Source organism: Leopardus geoffroyi, chromosome A1 (assembly GCF_018350155.1).
Source record: "Leopardus geoffroyi isolate Oge1 chromosome A1, O.geoffroyi_Oge1_pat1.0, whole genome shotgun sequence".
In the NCBI taxonomy this organism is placed as follows: Eukaryota; Metazoa; Chordata; class Mammalia; order Carnivora; family Felidae; genus Leopardus; species Leopardus geoffroyi.
In genome coordinates this window covers 109,203,872-109,223,728 of record NC_059326.1, presented here as the reverse complement: position 1 = coordinate 109,223,728, position 19,857 = coordinate 109,203,872, and the positions used below count along the sequence as shown (strand labels likewise).

The 19,857-nt window shown below is 52.3% G+C and overlaps 1 protein-coding gene across 1 annotated transcript; it reads left to right on the top strand.

Annotated features, from left to right (window-relative positions):
• Nucleotides 1-9,268: 9,268 nt before the first annotated feature.
• Nucleotides 9,269-16,587, top strand: IRF1 (interferon regulatory factor 1). Its single transcript, XM_045488437.1, has 10 exons — nucleotides 9,269-9,563; nucleotides 10,621-10,712; nucleotides 12,004-12,103; nucleotides 12,918-13,094; nucleotides 13,208-13,257; nucleotides 13,365-13,497; nucleotides 13,683-13,805; nucleotides 14,228-14,277; nucleotides 15,159-15,294; nucleotides 15,607-16,587. The coding sequence occupies exons 2-10, from the start codon at nucleotides 10,626-10,628 to the stop codon at nucleotides 15,717-15,719; spliced, it is 969 nt and encodes a 322-aa protein (XP_045344393.1). The 5' UTR covers nucleotides 9,269-9,563; nucleotides 10,621-10,625; the 3' UTR covers nucleotides 15,720-16,587.
• Nucleotides 16,588-19,857: the final 3,270 nt, after the last annotated feature.

The following is a 19,857-nucleotide window of genomic DNA, read 5'->3' as shown; positions in this document are numbered from 1 at the left end:
TTGAGGCACTCACTCTCAGGGTCATGCAAGTATAGAGTTGGCCCCTGAAAGTGACCGCCTCCTTATGTTTTGTGGCCTAAGAGACTATTTCCCTCATCTTAGTCCATCCTGGTGTTCCCCATGCTTCATCCTTCATGGCCATCATGGCAAGTTTTCTAGAGCATAGGTCACTCCCAGCTACCCTCACAGGGTCTGCCCTAGAATTTACTTTAGCAAACATCTGACGACAGATCCTGGTTCTCTAGAAGGAGTGGAGCCAAAGGTCCTTCCCTGAGGATCCCTTGTCTGCCAGGATAAAGTCCAGACTACTGAGTACATTTGCGTTTCTTTGTGGTATGGCCCCCACTGGCTGGTCCAGCGTCAGCTCCTGAGGCAGCCACGTGAAGCCGTACTGCAGGCAGAATCTGTCCTGCACCTCTGAGCCTCCAAGCTTTTCCTTGGGCTGTTCCTGCATCCTGGAATGCCCTCTCCAATGGTTAGCCTATTAAACTGACTCATCCTTCAAGGCCCTGATGAATGGCCCATCTTCAGAGCAGCCATCTGTGGACCCTGCTAAGATCAATAGCTCCTGTCTCAATACCAATCTCTACCCCTTTGTCTACTGCTCCAGGTATCACACACATCTGTCATTCTGCAATCAGCAGTGTACATACTAAGTGCCTACTGTTTGTGAAGAGTGTGCTGGGTGCCGGGAAGGTGGTTCTGACTATAATACTTGTATCCTCTACCCTAGGAGAACATCCAGCTTAGTGGTGGGAACCACAGCTGCTCACTTCTAAATTCCCTGCAAGGCCAGCACAGGCACAGGGCTGAGCAACATTCCATGACCTTCAGAGGCCCCCAAGTCTTCAGCCTTCTGGAGGTACTGCTCCACCAAAAGCAAAGTCATACATGTGCCCTCCAGCCCTTGTGAAAAGCCATCTCTAACATTCATAAGGGTTCTCCAGGAAGGGAGAATGCCTTTGTTTACTGGGGTGTAGAAAGCTCCTTTTCACAGCACACGCTTGTCCATTTTGCCCCTGAGTATGGACGCAGCAACATTTAATGTTGGCTATCCGACACAGTGACACACTCACTGTGGCTTGTCATGGGCCAAACCGGAGAGCAGACAGTCATGCTTTCTCCTGGTCCGTCCAGGCAGGTCAGTCTCTGCTGACTCTTCATTGCTCCTGCCAGTCAGCTGGTCAGTCAACACATGCTTTCCTGAGGACACGTTCAGAGAAAGCACTGGAACCTTTCACACCTGGCTGAGGTCCTATCTAAGTTGAGGTCCTTTGTGGACCCACCTTTTAAGAGAGCAAATGGCACCCACCTATTGTTAACAGCCCTTTCCCCTTGTTCTGTGGCTGGCTGGCCCTTGTCACTGGACCCCCAATCTCTCAGCAGGGCTTAACAGGCACAGGTCAACAAGGTAATGGGGAGCAGAGATCTCCTTGGAAGGACAGAACCAGACAGAAATGACCACAGCGCTGCTCAGGAAAGCAACATCCCTCCCTCCTTCCTCCCTATGGGGCACCCAAGACTTCCTGTGGAAATTGTCTCATTGCCAAGACCATCTCAGGGAAAGTGTGCACAATGCTGAGACGATCTGAATACATCATCCATCCATCCATCCATCCACTGCCCATCCATCTCCATCCACACCACAATGGTTCACAGGGCATCTGCTATGCTCAGCCAAGGCTGGAACCTGGGGCTACTGGAGTGAACAGGATAGAGCACCCACTGGGCCACCCTGTTCTCTTAACTCATGCCCTACTTTCCTTACGTAAATATACCTATAACTCAGCACTTGCTGAGTCCAAACCACAGAGACACATTCCTGTTATCTTATAGCTTGAGCTACACTGACTTTCTGAAACGTGACCTCAAATGGAGCCCAGTACAGACACTCTGAAAACCAGGTCCTCTTATGTCAAATTTTTTGGTGAGGATGAGGGTTTGGCTCCATGTCTTAAAGACACTATTTGGACTGGGCAGAAGACCAGCAATGGGTCCAGCCTTGGGCAACAGAAGGAGCAGACAATAACGTATTGGTCTGGAGCTTCACTAAACTGCTATCATGGTTGCCGGCCCCCATAGGGGGACCCCCCTCTCTGTCCTGAGCTGTATTCCCAGGGCAGCCCCCGGAGTTGGGATTCCCAGGATGAGTCATGATGGCCACCAGGGGCTGTGCTCAGAGCACAGGCTCCACTGTTGCAGCATTTGGAGTTTCCCTGGCTCTCTCCCAGACTCGAGGTCGCAAAAGCAAGAATTTAGGTGACACTACCCACCCAGACTCCAGGCATTACTTTGGTCTGAAAAGGCCAGGGAGGGTCCTGGACTCTGTCTCACCATTCCAAACTTCCATCCTTCCTGGCTCAGATCCAGGCCCAACCCACAATCATCCCTGGCCTGAGCTGCAAGCGCTGGTGAGGGAAGGAAGTGGCTGACCCTCACAGCCAGCATTCCTCTGTGATGACTACGGTCTGCTCAATGCCCAACCACCCCATCCAGAGGGCAGTTCTCAGGGGGACTCCCCCCACCACAAAGGGGCTTAGGCCTCTCTTACTGAGTGAGAACTCCTTTACCTGGGGACATCAACAGGACCTGACAGGGGTAGGGAGCCAGGAGAGATGGGCCCAGAGATCCCCTGGGAACAGGTCAGAAGGCCACAAGGCCCGCCCTAAATACCTCTCACTCCATTTCTTCACTCACACAAAAAGCACCAAGACCCTCCCTGTGCTTAATCTTGTTCTAGACCTTGGAGATCCAGCAGGTTGCACTAGGCAGGCAGGGCTGCACCCTCCAGTCATGTAGGAAAAATCCTCCAATAAATAAATAAAGTCCACAAAGGGGATAATTTCAGCAATGATAAGAGCTATGATGACAATAAAACGAGACGTGATATACAATGAGTGATACTATTGGGGAGCTCAGCCGTTTGAGGGGGCCTCCGGATTCCTCAGCCTCCACCTGCCTGTGCACAGTCCCTCCCACCCCTGCATGTACAGCCCCTCACATACCCCCACTCCACCCCTTCTGTGGGAACACCACCTGGGTGGGGGCTGGGGCAGGTGCATTCAGGTGGGGCTTTTCCGGGGCCGGTTTTCCCCAGCTCCTCTTGGAACTTCCAGAGGGCTACTGACCCGCGATACTGGACGGGCGCCCGTCCCCCGCCCCACGCCGCCGCGCGAACCTCGGCGTTCCCGGCGCGGTTCCCGGAAACTCCTCGGTTTCCCTCTGGCCGCGGAGTTTGCAAGAAACCGAAACCCAGGCCCCGCCCCTCTGGCGCAGCCCCGCAGAACTCTGCGTGGGGGCTGGGGCCCGCGCGGGTGGGCCGGTCCCAATTGGGCTGCCCGGCCGGCCCCTCCCCCACCCGCAAAGCCTGGCGAGTAGCCTCTGCCCAGCTGCTGAGCACACCCACGCCTCCCACTGGAAAGCTTCGAGTGCAACTGGAGTCGCTGGGGCTGCATCCGTCCGCGGAGTGCCCCAGCGGGGGTGCGCCACGCGGCCGCGCCACGCGGCCTTCCCCTGCAGCAGCATAGAGGTGGGCGCCATTTCTGTGCGCCTACTGTGTACTCGCCAACCAGAGGGGCGAGAAGGAAGGGCTGGGGCGTTTACAAAGAGCTCTGCCCCCCCGAGTGTTACTAGCTTCAACGCCGGGTGGGGGAGGGAGTGATAATGGACACAGAGCAGTTCAGCAGCTTGCCGGAGCTCACACAGCCTGGAGCTGCGGAGCCGGCTGAAAACACTTAGCCCGCAGCTGGAGGCTGGGCAAGGGAGAAGGAAGTGCCCTGGGCTGCGGCAGGTGAGCCGCCTGGCACGGGCAGGGCAGCCAGCTGGGGAGGGGGTGGGGCGGTCCCAGGCTGCCACCCGGGCGGCACGGCTGGGAGGCTTTGCGTTTCTCCGCCCTCCCTCCCTTTCCAGGAAGCCGGCCAGCCTGGAGCCAGCCGTTTACCCCGACTCACCCCCAGCCGGGCCGAGCAGGAATGTGGAAGTTAGCCTGTAGGGCTTGTGCCCTCTCCCCTGCACGCACGCGCACACACACACCCTATATTAGGCTGGGGCAGCGAGAGCGTGGGTCACCTGGAGGCGAGGGCCTCCAGATAAGGACTCGGCTTCCCTAGGGCGAAATAGAGGTGCTGATGCCGCCAGAAAAGCCTACGACCCTGCCAGGGGCAATCTAGGCGAAAGACAGTGGGCCCAGGCGGTACTGCGGGACCCATTCGGTGGGGGGACGGGGTGGTTGCTGTTCCCATGCAGAGTCACTGTGGGACGTGGCCTCCAGGCCTGGCCTCAGAGCACCCTCCCCACCCCCGGCCCCGTCCCGGGCCCCACGGGGGCGGATGGGGAGCTGAGGCCTCTTTCCTCCCAACCCAGTGTTTATAAGAAATGAAACTGCACAGGGCATCATCGGCAGCCCACACTGACACCCGCTCCTCCTCCGAGGTTCCGGAACAGTCCACAGCGCCGGAGCGATTCCTGGCCCACTCTTCCATCGCAGGACCCCCTAGCTGCAGCCAGCTGCAGCCTCCCACTCTGTATTTATGATTTTTGTAAGAGCACAACGCTTATTCTGCTGTGTCATGCAGCCTTTTTGCCAGATCCGTGAGACGGGAGGGGCTAGTCTTGAGCCAAACCTGGAGTTGGCCCAGAGCAGGAGTGCAAATTCATATTTGTTGAATGAATTCAGAAATGACTTTCTTTCTTCCAACTAGGCTCCTTTCAGGATGGGTGATGATGGCTGGATTCTACAAGCGTATGGATGCTTTCTGATGATTTTATGCCTGACTTGTGCTCTGCACTTCACAGTTTAGGACTGCCTGCCTCCCAGGTTTGCTGTGAAAATAGAGATGATAGCTGAAAGAGATTCTGAGCATCTCAGAAAGGCCTCCCTTTGCATCTGGAAGGCTGGAATGGAAGGCATGCTTGAGGTTCATTTGCTTTGGGGACTCTGGTTTTCTCCCTGGGTAGCATGCCCCACTGGGGCCCTGGATTCCCCTAGTCTCAAAAACCTGGCTAAAGCCTGACTGGGTCTGACTGGGTCCTGAGCTTTAGAACTAACTGGAACAACCCCCTTGCCTTACCCCCTCCGCCCCAGGGGGTGAACATTGTGTTTCTGAGAGCCTAAGGGAGGGGGCTAGGGACAGGATTGGTCAAGGGGAAGAGCCTCCTACAGGGGTAATCTTGCCGCCTCCGCCTCTGTCGCTATTGCAGAAATCACCCCAAAGGAGGCCCTGCCAGCCTAGAAAATTCCAGGGCCTAATACAGTGAAATTTACCCTTATTAAGTAATGGTATAGATGGGAGGCATTCTGTGAGTGAGACCAGAGCTAACCCCCAGCTAACACCATGTGCAGGTGTGAGGAACCTATTCAGGTCACTTGCAGAAAAATGCAGACTTGGTTTCCTAAAGGTGATAAGTGCAGGAAAGTTAAGGGCCAGGGGATTCTGAGGAGGGGAAGGACTTTCGTTTGGTAGCTTTGGTAGTACTTCATAGAGGACCAGATATTTGCTCTGAGCCTTAAAATGGAGACTGACACTGAAGTGTGTTAGGTGGGGAGGGGAAGGGGGAGAAATGAGATGGAGGAGGGAGGAGAGAGTGTTGTCAAATATCAGAGTAAGAGAGAGATGAGGAGCAAATGGAAGAAGCAGAGACATGAGAAAACTACAGAATAGAAATGCAGTGAAAAGTTCATGCATTATTGTTAATACGTGTCATTTGACTAATGTTTTACAATTAAGAAAGTTTGATAGTATATCTATTTCCTCTTCATAATAATTGCACATGGACAGAATGTCTCTTTTTTGTTTTTTAAGTTTACATTTTTGAGACAGAGCATGCTCGAGTAGGACAGGGGCAGAGAGAGAGGAAGAGAATCCCAAGCAGGCTCTGTGCTGTCAGCAAGGAGCCTGATGAGTGGCTCTGTCCCCCAAACCATGAGATCATGGCTAGAACTGAAATCGAGAGTCAGTCCTTAAGGAACTGAGCCACCCAGGTGCCCCAGAGTATCTTTTTTACAGATGAGAAACCTGAGGCCCAAAGAGGGATGGTAACTTACCTAGGGTCACAGCAGTGGCAAAAGCACAGGAACCCAGGCTTTCAGACCCAAATCCTATATTCTTCCCACTGACCTCTCGTTACTGCCAAGGATAGGAGAGCTGTGGGAGATAAGGCTGGAATAGGACTCCTGGGACCAGAGTGAGCAGCAACTCGAATGTGGGGCTGAAGAGTCTGGGGAAGCTCAGAAGCTCCTGGTGGACATGAATGTTGGGAGGTCAACAAAATTAGGTGGATCACTGTAGTGCAGAGTTGCCTAGAGGGGCAGGCCTGACAGGGAGGGAGACCCAAGGGGAAGCTGTGGTAACAACAGTCTGGTCCTGGAATGTGAAAACACGTAGATGCAGGGAAGGAGGACCCAGAGGACTAGGTGAGGCAAAGAGGGGAGGAGGACAGGAAAGACTTCTCCTGGGAAGGAGCTGGAATTAAGAAGAGAGAAAGCTGCTGGGGGCAGTGTAGATATGGGAGGCCAAGAGTTCTGTTTGTGTATGTGTTAATCTGTGGTGGACTGGATTGTAGTGGAGTGCCCAGAAGGTTGTATTTGGAGGTCACCTGCCCAGAGGGGATGGCTGGAATGACAGAAGATGAGTATTTTGAGTCAAAGAGGAGAAAAGGGCTAGCCCTGAATTACTAAGAAAAACCTAGGGAAGACTGTTTTGCTTAGCATCATAGGGAATGTGTGATAATTTTAGAATGGTACTCAAAGAGTAGTTACAACAAAAACTTGGGGTACTTAAATGGTATAGTTTTACTTCACTGATTTGTAGCATAGCACCCGCAATCATGATAAGCAGATTCTTACAGGCTTCAAGATAAAATAAAAGTTAAAAAAAAAAGTCAAAGAGCCCTTCAAAGATGTAAAGGACAATTTCATCAGTAAATTCTAAACACTGGGGAATTTCTCCTAAGCAAAAAAAATTATTGATGTGGGCAGAGATTTAATTATACAGTGTTGTTTGTATTAGGAAAATATGGAGGGACACCTGTGGGGCTCATTCGGTTGAGTGTCCAACTCTTAATTTCGGCTCAGATCATGATCTCATGGTTCATGACTTTGAGCCCTGCATTAGGCTCCATGCTAACCATGCAGAGCCTGCTTAGGATTCTCTCTCTCTCTCTCTCTCTCTCTCTCTCAAAATGAATAAAATTTAAAAAGTTAAAAAAAAAGGAAAAAATGGAAATAACCTAAATGTCCTCTATTAGGAGATTAATGGATAAATTTTTATTTATCCTTATTAGAAAATAATATATACCCACTACAAATTATATTGCAGAAGTACATTTCATGACATGGAAAGATATAGATCCACATACACCTGATTATCTGTGAATTAAAATAAAATTGTTTTAAAGCACTTTTTACAGTTTCCTAATACCTTTAAAAGGGTCATTTTGGTAAATTTCAGACACAACATGAGATGCAAACTTCCTTTCCCTGATCTCATTTTGAATTTTCCAGTGGCCATATCAGGTTCTTAGGGACAGGACAAGCATCTGCACAGAAAACAGACTTCACAAGTCAGGAGCCACTTGCTTTCAGCTCTTCTTGTTCAGCTCTTGATCTCTGTAGTGGGTTCCCAGTCCATCTGTCACTTAAAGCACCCCAACCCTTCTTCCCCTTCCCCAGCTTCAGCATCTTCCATTTTTCCATTTTGCTTAATACCAGCTAGGCTCATTCTTCCGAGCTCCTTCTGCCTCTTTGCCTCTTCCACCTGCTGCACCCACCACTATCTGGGAGATGGCTCTGACCCATTCTTATTGGTCTCTTGGGAACCAAGCTTGGTGTTAGTCACAGCATGAGATTCTGGTGCACCAGAATTGAATCAAGCCAACCTTTCCTCTGTAGGAGGGAGGCAGGAGAGTGACTGATGGGTGCAATACTACATCAATGTCTATTTATAGCTTGCACCACTGCAACTGGGTGCTGCTGTGGAGGGGGAGCTGGGTGAGAGTGACACAACTAGCCCTGCCAGGACAAGCAATTTACTTCTGAGTCAGCAGCTTTGGGGAGGTGAAGGAAGGAATCTGCTGGGCCAGAGTTCTGGATGGAAAACTCAGCTCAGCCTCTAGGAGTACAAGTGGGGCAAGGTCTACTTGAAAGCACAAGAGTTAAGAAGCTGCCTTTCTCAAGGGACTGGGACCTGGGCTCCCCAACTCTTTGGCCAGATCATGGCTTTGGCCATCCCTAAGCAATTCCACGTCCCCCCCCCACCCCCCCCCCCACTGCCTAGAACCTGTCTGGTCCAAGTGGAGACAACAACATCAATGCAACTACTAAGGAGCTCCCATGTAAGGGCCATGTGAGGCTGTGGAGGTGGCTGAAGGCAGGAGTGCAAGGAGGAAAAGGCTCCCTGAGCCCTTCTCCAAATCAGCAGTGAGTTTCTCTGAAACACTTCTTTATCCTAAGGTCAGCTGTAGGGCAGTCCCAAGGATGTAGACCCAGAACAGAGAGAGGTGCCTCTCTGTCACAGTTAGGTTCTGGGTAGGGACCTCAAAAGCAGCATCTGCTGCCCAGGTGGGGGGCATGGTGCTTTACAGACATCATTTCTATGTCACCGTAAACCAGCAAAATAGGGTTTCTTGTTATTTTCTAGTTGAGGAGATTGAGGTTTCCAGCCGTGCCAACAGCAGCAGCCAAACTGGGATTTCCTCTCCTTCGGTGGCCCCAGGCAGCACCCCAGGCAGAGTAGGCTTTCCCTTAATCCCCCAAGGCAGGTGAGTGACCAGGACGTGGGTCACCCCTCAAGAAGGCGTAGTATGAGGGCTGAAACCCTTCCTTCATTAGCAGGCTTGAGGAACCAGGCTAGTTTACGGGGATTCAATCCCAGTGTGTCCACTCTGAAGAGGACGGCAGGTGTCCGGGTGACCTCCTCACCTGCTTTCAAAAGATAGACGTTCCCAGGGAGAGGAGGGTGAGGAGATGGCCACAGGAGCCAGCAGTCTGGAAGAATGCGGAGTGAGGGGAGCAACTGCGGGCCGGGGGCGTTTGGCTTTCCTGGACAGCTTTCTCCCGGGCGAACCGGTGTGTGTGTGTGGGGGGGGGGGAGTGGGAGAGGACAGGGCGCGCCCGCGGTCGCCCCAGGGCGGCGGCGCCGGGCCGGAGGGGGTGGGGAGGAGCAGCCGCCCTGTACTTCCCCTTAGCCGCTAGCTCTACAACAGCCTGATTTCCCCGAAATGATGGGGCGGCGCTGGCCAATAGGCGCCCTCGCGGCTCTTTAGGAGGCGGGGCTGGGCTTGGGTTGGGGGAATCCCGCTAAGTGTTTAGATTTCTCGCCGGCGCCGCTGCCCCGGCAGAGCGCGCCACTCCTTCGTCGAGGCAGGACGTGCGTCCAAGCCCGACCGAGCAGAGGCCAGTGGGAGCAGTGCCAAGCCAAAGCCAGCCGAGCCCAACGGCCCCTCGACCCGGGCATCCTCTGCCTTCCCGCCGCTACCCTCCGGAATTGCGCTCCCCGCGCCGGCACAGCTGCCCCAGCCGCGCCGGGACCTTCGGGTGCCGCTGCTGGATCGCGCCCGTTGCAGAGGTGAGCCCGCCTTCGCTGCGGGGGGGGACCGGTGGCGTCGAACAAAGACGCGCGGGGCTCCAGGAAGTGGGGGCCGGCAACCCCAGCCGGGAGAGTCGCGGGCGCGCAGCGTTGCCTGGCCCCCGCGCGGGCTCGTGAGGGCGCTGGAGGAGCGGCGAGCGGCAGCGCGGGGAGGGCGGGCCGCGGCGTGGACCGCCCACGAGCCGAGGTTGCCGGCGCCCGGCCGCTGTCGCAGATCTGTGTGCGCGGAGCCGCGGGGCCTCTGGGTGGCTCGGTAGGTTTGTCGCGCGCATCCACGAGCGCTGCTGGGGACTGGAGTGTACGTCCGCGCGTGGGCGCCCTGTGCTCCCCACGCGGTCTTTTGGCGGTCCCAGCTCTGCACCCGGGCCTCACATTTTAGGCTGTACGTGCAGGTGTTGGGGGGCTGGGGCTTGCTGCCCTGGTTGGCTGGCAGACCTGCTGGGGCTACGGGAAGAGGCGCCACAGGTGTTCCTTCGGCTTCTTCGCGGAGGCGGGGAGCCAGGCAGGAGGGGCAGAGCCTTCCCGGCCTCTGCACTGTGGTTGTCTGAGAGCGCGTAGAATAGATGGGACGGGGGGTGGGGTTAGAATGCTGGGTGACTGCTTGCCATTAGGGAAGGTGCACAGCTAGTGGCAGCAACTCTAGTAGGGAAATTTCTTGGCGTCAACCAAAAGAAGCCTCTCCCTTCCACAAGGATTTGAATTTGAGGAGGAAAGTCTTGGTATTAAGATATCTTTGTATTTTATCTGTTTTTCCTGCACATAAATCCTGAAACTATCACTTGCATGCCTGTCTTCTCCCAAGTGTTTAGAGGAATGTGGGGGAAGGGGCTGAAGTGTTTTTGCCCAAGACGCTGAAAATATTTGGAGGGCAGTTTTATTCCAGTGAAAGCCCCCTCCCCCGTGATTGTGGTGCCTGGTGCTTGGCTCAAGGCTGGGGAAAGTAACTGACTGACCTGGGGGTGGGGAGATTGGGCAGGGTAGTGCCTCGGGGCTGCTCAACAGACTCCAAACAGGACCCTCTGTTTTCTCTTTACAGCCAACATGCCCATCACTCGGATGCGCATGAGACCCTGGCTAGAGATGCAGATTAATTCCAACCAAATCCCAGGGCTGATCTGGATTAATAAAGTGAGTGTAACTTTTGTTTTTCTGCTACTATCTTAACACATGTTCTTTGGGGGACCAAAGCTTCAGATGCAGCTCAAAAAGGGAAGTGATGGGGAGGAGGCATATGTGCTTCCCAGTCGGTCCTGCATGCAGGGAGTATGCAAGGGCCAGTCTTGGGTCCCACTTGCCTTCCTCCCTTCTTTGATATGGACACGACAGACACCCACGTGAGGGCAATGATGGTTTCCAGCACAAGGACTCTCAGCATCTGCAGAGCCATCTGGTCTCTTCTGAGACCTGTATAAACACCCAGCATTCTGCAGGGTTCCAGTCAGAGAGACAGGAGACAGAGAAGTGGACACTGCTGGCAACAAGATGGCTGTTTCAGCAAGGGACCCAAGAATTAACCTTGCACCATTTGCCCAGGCCCAAAAAACCTCATGCTTGTGCACAAAGAGCAACACAGACTCTGCAAACTTAATACTAATAATAAAAATAATGATGGCTCATGCTTATTGCACACTCCCTATAAGCGAGTGTGACACTATGCTAATAATGTGACTTACATTGTGTCCTTTAATCCTCACAGTAGCCCTGTGAAGTAGATACTATTAATATCTCCATTTTCAGATGAGGAAACTGAGGCACTGAGAGATAGATGAGATTGTACAAAAAAGTGATAAAGCTAAGATTTGAATCCGAGAAGTCTGACTCAAAAATCTGTACTGTTAACCACCAGTAATGATAACAGTGAGACTTAGTCCTTATATTTGTCACTGTGATTGCTCATTTCACAGAAGAGAAACCAGTGAGGGACCAAGAGGTACAGTGACAGTGCCAGGGTCACACACATAGTTAGCAACCAAGTCTGGCCCAGGGCTCCCTTAGGTATATGGCCAGGATCTGCTGGGCAGGAGCCAGTGGTCCCAGGTGTCCCAAGCAGCCCCTATCTAACGGATGGAGTTCTCACCTCCATGTTGGTGCTGAAAAGCACCAGAGAGCATCCTAAGGTGCTCTATATGGGTCCCAGCACATCTGTAACGGGCAGAGGGAGATCTCTGCTGAGCTGATGTTGCCACAGTTCTTCAGAACCCAGAGCCCCTTCTGAGAGATCTAGAGTGGTACTCTGTTTAAGCCATTCTCAGGATAGGTCAACCTAAACCAGATGTCAGGGTGAAAAGGGGAAGTCAGCCTTTTCCCAGACCAGGGTTGGTGGGGTTGTGGGGGGTGGTGCCGGGCAGACTCATGCTAAAAGCCTATGGCCTCTGAGCTGACATAGCCTTGTATATTTGTGTCTATGTGTGCCATTCAGGAGGAGATGATCTTCCAGATTCCATGGAAGCATGCTGCCAAGCATGGCTGGGACATCAACAAAGATGCCTGTCTGTTCCGAAGCTGGGCCATTCACACAGGTGTGTGCCCTGGTCTCCAGGCCTGGGGGGGCTGGGGCAGGGAGGAGACAAGGGGAGTCACTTCTGTTAACACAGAGGCCCTTCATTGGGGTCTCTGAATTCCCTGAGATGGTGTACAGAATTTGGGAGTGAGCACGGGGCTGACTTGTACTTTTGGGGGAAAAGTTCATCGTTTCAGCAAGTTCTTAAAGGAACTTGTGAAGTCAGTATCTTAGAAACTGTGGTTTCACAGAGTTTGTGGCTGGATTAAAGTTCTCCTTGGAAAAAGCAGTTGTGAACCTGGATAATGAAAGAGACCCAGGCCTTCCATTTTCTTGATGTTTACCAAGGTCCTGGCCAAACGCCCATCTGGTTGGCAGCCTCCTTTTATCCTTGAGTGTTGGGTTCTTGGTCCATCTCAGATCAGTCAGCACACTTATCAGTAACTGTTCTTTGATGCCTACTTTTTGCCCACTCCTGTGTTTAGAAATATCACATAAACCCTAGTCCCTACTCTCTGGCTGCTGACAGACCAAGCAGGGAGACTGGGCCTGGTCTAGGACCAATATAGCACTTTTGGACATATGGGCCCTTTAGTGCTTCTGGCTGGGTCCTTCAGGAAGGACCTGCGGGATGTGTTTGAGCCAAGCCTGGGCATTTGAGAGCCCCCAGGGCCTGCAGAGGGTCACCCAGGAATACCTGCTATTTGGCCAGTTTGGATCTCTGGCAGCATGAGAGCTTAGGGGTACTGTCTCCTTCCTCCTTCCAGGCCAGGGGTCGGCTGAGGATCCCCACGTATGGCCCTGACAGTCCTCTTCACTCTTGTGCCCACTAGGCCGATACAAAGCAGGGGAAAAGGAGCCGGATCCCAAGACATGGAAGGCTAACTTTCGCTGTGCCATGAACTCCCTGCCAGACATTGAGGAAGTGAAGGACCAGAGCAGGAACAAAGGCAGCTCAGCTGTGCGGGTGTACCGGATGCTCCCACCCCTCACCAAGAACCAGAGGAAAGGTATCCGAGGGCTTTGGGTCATCAGAAAGCTCTCAGGGAGGGTGGGAGGGAGGAAGAGGGGCAACTGGGGCTGGTATGCCTATACCAAGACTGACAGCCTATCTGCCTCACAGAGAGAAAGTCCAAGTCCAGCCGAGATGCTAAGACCAAGGCCAAGAGGAAGGTGAGTGTGGTCCTAAGCTGCTAGTCTTTGGTCACCCGGGAGTCAGAGTGGACAATGGAAGAAGTGCCATAGCAAGCTTGGGCCTAAGCTTCTTTCTCCTGTTGCAGTCATGTGGTGACTCCAGTCCCGATACCTTCTCCGATGGACTCAGCAGCTCGACCCTGCCTGATGACCACAGCAGCTACACAGCTCAGGGCTACATTGGGCAGGACTTAGAGGTTGAGCGGGCCCTTACTCCAGGTGAGGTGGGCTCAGTCTGGCAGGGGACCAAATAGGTCATTGGGATGGCTCCTTCTCTTGGCTGTAGGATGCATTGTGCTTGTGGATGGTGGCCTATTGGAGCAGGCTGCAGGGTTGGGGATGCTGGGTATCTTGCAAACTAAGAGAGCACACAGTTCTAACGTGTGGTTTCTGCTGTCCTTCAGCCCTGTCACCGTGTACCGTTAGTAGCACTCTCCCTGAATGGCACATCCCAGTGGATATTGTGCCAGACAGCACCAGTGACCTGTACAACTTCCAGGTGTCACCTATGCCCTCCACCTCTGAAGGTTTGTGCTTCTGGGGCCTGCTTGCCTGACTGTTTGGGTCCTGGGAAGGATGTCCTGAGGGCAGGAAGATGCTCAGAACTCCACCTGGCATTGAGTTGCCTGTGCTGTGCTAGAGAAAAGAGGCAATGGGGGCCAGGGGCTGCATTTTGGTCTAACATTGCTAGTTTTCCTGGCTCTTCTGCAGCCCAGTCTCTGAGGGTGAGGAAGGAAGCAAGGGGGTGGGAAGAGGTGTGGCTTCAGGGTTTGGGAGGCTGAGTCACTAGGACAATGACCTGTTCTGGAATCTCCATGGCAGGCAGATATCTGCTGGGAGGTCAGTGTGTGGGGACATGTGAAGGGGCAGGGGGATCTGGCAGTGCTGGAATTGCTGGGGAAAGCCTGGCTGACTGCCAGCCAACCTCTCTGTTCTTCCCCATCCACAGCCACAACAGATGAGGACGAGGAAGGGAAATTAACTGAGGACATCATGAAGGTAAGGCCCATTCCACCTTGGGCACTCTTTTGAAGTGGCTGCTTCTGAGGAGAGAGAAAACCACTTAGAGCTCACAAATCGGAGGGTAGGCAGCTGCTACTGTGACCTGGTTGCCTCCATAGTCCTACAGGTGCCACATCCATGTGGCTGGGGACCACTGCCCTCCTGGGCTGGTGGGAAAGACGCTGTGGAAGTGAGGATGGGAGGGAGGCCTGATTTCTGACAGGTTGTACTGGAGCAGGCTTTAGGGCCTCAAACAGCTCTGAGTCAGCTGTCATCAGCACTGGGTCCCTGGCCTGTGTCTTCCTCCCCAGCATGCCCCAGGCCTGCTGCCCTGTTAGTTAGGGAAATGCACATCAGGTTTTAATAATCACCCTTTGGGATCTGTAATTTGATGGGGTTTTTCCTTTTTCTTTTTTTTTAAAGCACATTATTTAAGCAGGTTTTTTTCCCCCCTGCTTCAATTTTAAAAGTGAATATAACAAGTTTTGCAGCAGTGTACCCAGGCTTTGTTTCATCAGCATAGACAACCTGAGACATAGCCATAGCTCTATCTCTAGCTTTTCTAGACCTCTTTTTCTTGAATCACTATGCTAATCATTGCTTTAAGCCACATTCTCAGTTGGTATGTCCTTACCCAGTCGAGAGGAAAAGTCTTAGAGATTCTGTGCCAGAGGGTAGATGTGGGAGTGTGAGTCCAGGGCAGACCCTCACCTCCCAGGTCCCTGTCCTGTCTTCATTCCACATTTGCATCCATCTGAGAATGTGAAAATGGCCAAGGGTATGATCCTGGCAGGGAAGCTTCAGCTCTCTGAAGGCAGGGCCACAGAATGAGTCTGCCCTGGAAGTAAGCCAATGGCATTTTGCTCCTTTGTCCCCAGCTCTTGGAGCAGACAGGATGGCAGCCGACAAATGTGGATGGGAAGGGGTACCTGCTCAATGAACCTGGGGCCCAGCCCCCGTCTTTCTATGGAGATTTCAGCTGCAAGGAGGAGCCAGAAGTTGACCGCCCTGGGGGTAAGAAGTCTCTGGATCCACTAGATTTCTCAGAGAAGGGAGAACCATGCAGGGGGTGGGAGAGGGCTGGAGGGCTGGGCTGGGGAGCAGCAGAGGCAGAGCACCTTTCTTAAACTCTTCTTGGTACAGACAGCTTGTGAGTTGGCTGTTGCTCCCATTCATGCAGTTTGCTTAAAGATGAGGGGGGGCCCTGTTGCTGTGGGTGGACGGTAGAGGCTGCTGTGTCTGGACCTATGGGGATAGAGCTGGGGGGTGGGAGGAGAACACTGCACTCACCCTCCACCCTCATACAACTTTCTTCACATCTTCTAGGGTTTATTGGGCTGATAGCTTCAGATCTGAAGAACATGGACAACAGCTGGCTGGACAGCCTGTTGCCCCCAGTCAGGCTGCCCTCCATCCAGGCCATTCCTTGTGCACCGTAGCTGAGCCCCGGTCCCCTCTTACTCCCCTAAGCAAGTAGGACCTGTCATCATGGTAGCTGTGATGCAAAGAAACAGGACTCCTATGGGCTCCTTGACATGGCAAAGTATGACCCCATTGCTGAGCAGGGATGGGGCCTCCCTCCTTGGGACAGTGGCCTCTTGGGGTCTGGCAGGCCGGGATCTGGGCTCATCTTGTGGGATAAAGCTGGCCCTGTCTCCTGGGAAGATGGGGTTCTGAGATCGATGTGTCAGGTGGAGGTCTCAGCTAGGAGTCAGCCTCCAGCTTTTCCCCCTAAGCCCAGCTGCCTGGAGAAGGTTCTGCTGTCACTGAGGTGGCCCAAGGGAACAGACCAACGACCTCAGAAAAGCACAGCACCAGTCCCAGGGCTGGCTCTGCACTAAGAGACAATTGCACTAAGTGAATCCTATTCCCAAAGAACCCCCTCCCTTCCCAGCTGAGCCCTGGGGACTGTTCCAAAGCCAGTGAAATGTGAAGGAAAATGGGGCCCTGCAGGACAGTGCTCCCTCAGCCTCAGAGGAGCTCCACCCTGCTCGGGCTGAGGGGCTTGGGACAAAACTCGGCACTTTTTCTTGTGGACGTTGCCACGTTTCTGATCAGAGGTGTACACTAACGTTTCCCCCAAGCTCTCAGCCTTTGTTTATTTATATAGTGCCTTGCCCCGTGCCCACCTGCCCCCTCAGGCGGGCCCCAGCAGCCCTCAGCAGGCCCTGGGAGGGAAGTGTGAGTATCTTGGTGTGATTTTTAAAATTGGAAACGCCTTGTAATCACTAAGTCATGTGTGACCACATATGTACATGTATGTAAATATGTACATTTGTCTTTTTATAAAAAGTTCATTGTTTATAAGAGGTGTGGCCTTTTATTTAGATATAAATTGCAAATCGTTTTACTTTTTGTAGAGATATTGTGATGGACTCATTCTTGGCATCCTGCCTGAACTTGACTTAGGGGTGAGCAGTGACATACACCAATGCAAAATCCTTTCAGTTATGTTCACAAAGAAGATGACAGGAAGAGGGGACAGTCATGGCAAAGGGACATGCTCATATAAATACATTCACTTGTCCTTGGCTTTATTGCCAGGCTGTGAGTTGAACTGGGGCTCCAAGGCCTGGGGAGTGTTAGGTTTTGAGTTCTGAGTAATGTGCCATATAGTATATGTCCTGGTAAATTCAAATGCAAGTGTGCTCAGATGCTACTTCAGAAAGTTAACAATTGGTAGGTATGGAACAGTCATGGACAGTCACAACAGACCCCAGCCCAGAATAGGATACCAAGGCCTGTTGTACTGGGCACTACCTGTCTAGTTTCTGCAGTGATGAAAACGTTCTCTCCCTGTACTGTCCGATATAGTAGGCAGTGGCAAAGTCACATGTGCCAATTGAGCAATGTGGCCAGTGCGATGAAAGAACTGAATTTTGAATTAGTTAAAATGTAAGTAGCCACATGTGGTTAGTGACTACCTTATTGGACAGTACAGACAGATACTGGATTGGGGGCAGATCTGAGAGGGAGAGGCTGGAGTGGCTGGAGGACACTAGGGATGGACTTGGGGCCACTTACCTGCCAATTCAAGAGTATTTTACTATTTTGATGGCCAGCAATAACTATCAGTGCTGAATACCAGCTGTGCAGTGTATTGTAAAACAGGTCGATGCACAAATGTGTTAGGAAGAGCTTGGATGACTACATGGAACACTTTTCCTTTCTCCATGTCCCTTCAAGGTTCTGGCTGAGCTTACGCACACAAAATCTCTATAAGGAGTATATATGATCAGAACAATGTTTCTGAAAACCATGGGTTGAGAACTACTGCCATATGGCAATGCCTCCTTCAAATAAGGCCCAAGTCAAAGGAATGTCTGAAGGTCTGGATTTGGCTTTTCTCATCACCACACCCCCTCCAACCAGTCCCTGCCCTGGGGGATAAGCAGTACCTAACAGTAAGGCTGGCCAAGGGAAACTAGCTGGTACCACTATCAACATCTAGGGAGTGAGGCCATGGCAGTAAGGGGGTTGCTCAGGGAAACCAAGCCCTGTGGACACTTCTCCATACTCTTAGTCCCAGAAATTGCTTGGATTTAGATCCCCTCCCTGGGACCAGCCCTCTGGAAGGAGTGTGACAGGCCCTTGGTAGAGGAGGAAAGCTGAGTGAGAAAATGATGAAAAAACTAGAAAATAGGCCAAGATCAGTCTAACATGTTCTGCAAAGCTCAGGAAGTATTGTTGCCTGATCTTGGACATGCCCTGTGAGTAGCATGTGGCCTCCTACTCGGTGGGCCTTTGGCTTGTGGATGTCTAGAGAGACCCCAATCTCAAGCCCAGTGCATTAGAAGATCCCCCTGGATTCTTCAAGGGTAGCCTCACCTGGGGACAGAGGAATGGATGACATGACCTTTCCCAGCTCCTCTGAGGCCCAGGAGTTGGGCTTACTGAGGAGAAGTGGATTAAGGTGGCTAGCCTGTGGCTTCCAACTGGAGCCTTGGCAAGGTCTTCAAGCAGGTAGCTCTTCTAGCTAAGGATGTCTGGTGTAGTGTGAAGCCAGGTACAGTGGACTAAGGAGCAATGGGAGGGAAGAGATGCAACCCAGAGCAAATAGCAGGGACTGCTTCTGACTTTTCTACTCTCCTCTCATCCTTCAACCTAATCTCTGACTTAGAGTAGGCAGTAGGTATGTTGAAGTCCCAGGCTGTGGAAATCTTGCAAGTTCTAATATGTGAAGTCAGTCCAACACTTAAAAGTTATCAAAATGGGGGCGCCTGGGTGGCTCAGTCGGTTAAGCGCCCGACTTCAGCCAGGTCACAATCTCGTGGTCCGTGAGTTCGAGCCCCGCGTCAGGCTCTGGGCTGATGGCTCAGAGCCTGGAGCCTGTTTCCGATTCTGTGTCTCCCTCTCTCTCTGCCCCTCCCCCGTTCATGCTCTGTCTCTCTCTGTCCCAAAAATAAATAAACGTTGAAAAAAAAAAAAGTTATCAAAATGGGGGGCATCTGGGTGGCTCAGTCGTTAAGCATCCGACTTCAGCTCAGGTCATGATCTTTGAGCCCTGCGTCAGGTTCTGTGTTCATGAGTTCGAGCCCCGCATCAGGTTCTGTGCTGACAGCACAGAGCCTGGAGCCTGCTTCGGATTCGGTGTCTTCCTCTCTCTGCCCCTCCCCCGCTTGTACTCTGTCTTTCTCTCTCTCAAAAATAAATAAACATTAAAAAAAAAAAATTATCAAAATGGGAGAGGAGTTCTACCCACTGGCTTCCAATCTCCAAAGTCATGGCAGAGTCCTGACCTCCTCTAGCTCTTCTTATCTCAGGAGTCCTAAGTAATTGGGACCAACTCCTTGAAATGTCTAAGGAGGAACCCCCAAACTCTACCTCCTCCCCATCACAAGGGAGCTGAGTTCTGGGGACCAGGCCTGGAGAAGTGGTGTGGGATAGAGCCAGACCTTCCAGGCTGTTCCATCACACCCTACCACGGACATCACCCCTGCCCAACAGGAGAAACAGTAACTGTGATGGCAGCTGACACCAACTCATTAGCCAGCCAGTGCCCGAATGGAGCAACATCAGTATAATCTGGCCCAAATTTGGGCATAGTAATCTAAGATTATTCTAAGGATCTGCCATGCTTTTGTGGCTCATTCCTGAGAGTTTCAGTCTAAGCATTAATGGTGGAAACTCTTGGCTAAGGAAGCTAGGAGGTCATTGGAAGATCTGTTTTGTTGGAGTTGTGATGACATTGTACTTGAGGACCACTTTTCATTGGGGTAAAGTGGCAAACCAGGGCTTGATCATACCAGCTAGAACTGCCAGGTCTATGGACATTCAAGGGCATTTCTGGTTAGTCACAGGCATTTTCTTGCCTTACTCCGAAGGGGTCGCTTTAATTGGGCTGGTTTATTCATTTAGTTCACTTGGCAATAGGAAGAGAGAGGCTAATATGCTAATCAGGGAAGACAAATGCAAACCATCCCTTCTTGATATATCAGTTTTCAATATCTGTCAGTGGGCTGAGTGCAAGATAAGCACTTACTCAGATCTCTGGAAGCTTGGAACAGGGACTGCCAAAGACAGAAATGAAGTCCCAGGAAAAGTCTTGGGCCTGGTTCAAGGTGGAGTCTTTTCCTC

Coding starts and splice junctions, on each gene's coding strand:
- IRF1 (XM_045488437.1), top strand. CDS start 10,626: ATGCCCATCACTCGGATGCGCATGAGACCCTGGCTAGAGATGCAGATT. Junction 13,498..13,682: donor TGAGCGGGCCCTTACTCCAG/GTGAGGTGGGCT, acceptor GCTGTCCTTCAG/CCCTGTCACCGTGTACCGTT. Junction 15,295..15,606: donor AGAAGTTGACCGCCCTGGGG/GTAAGAAGTCTC, acceptor CACATCTTCTAG/GGTTTATTGGGCTGATAGCT.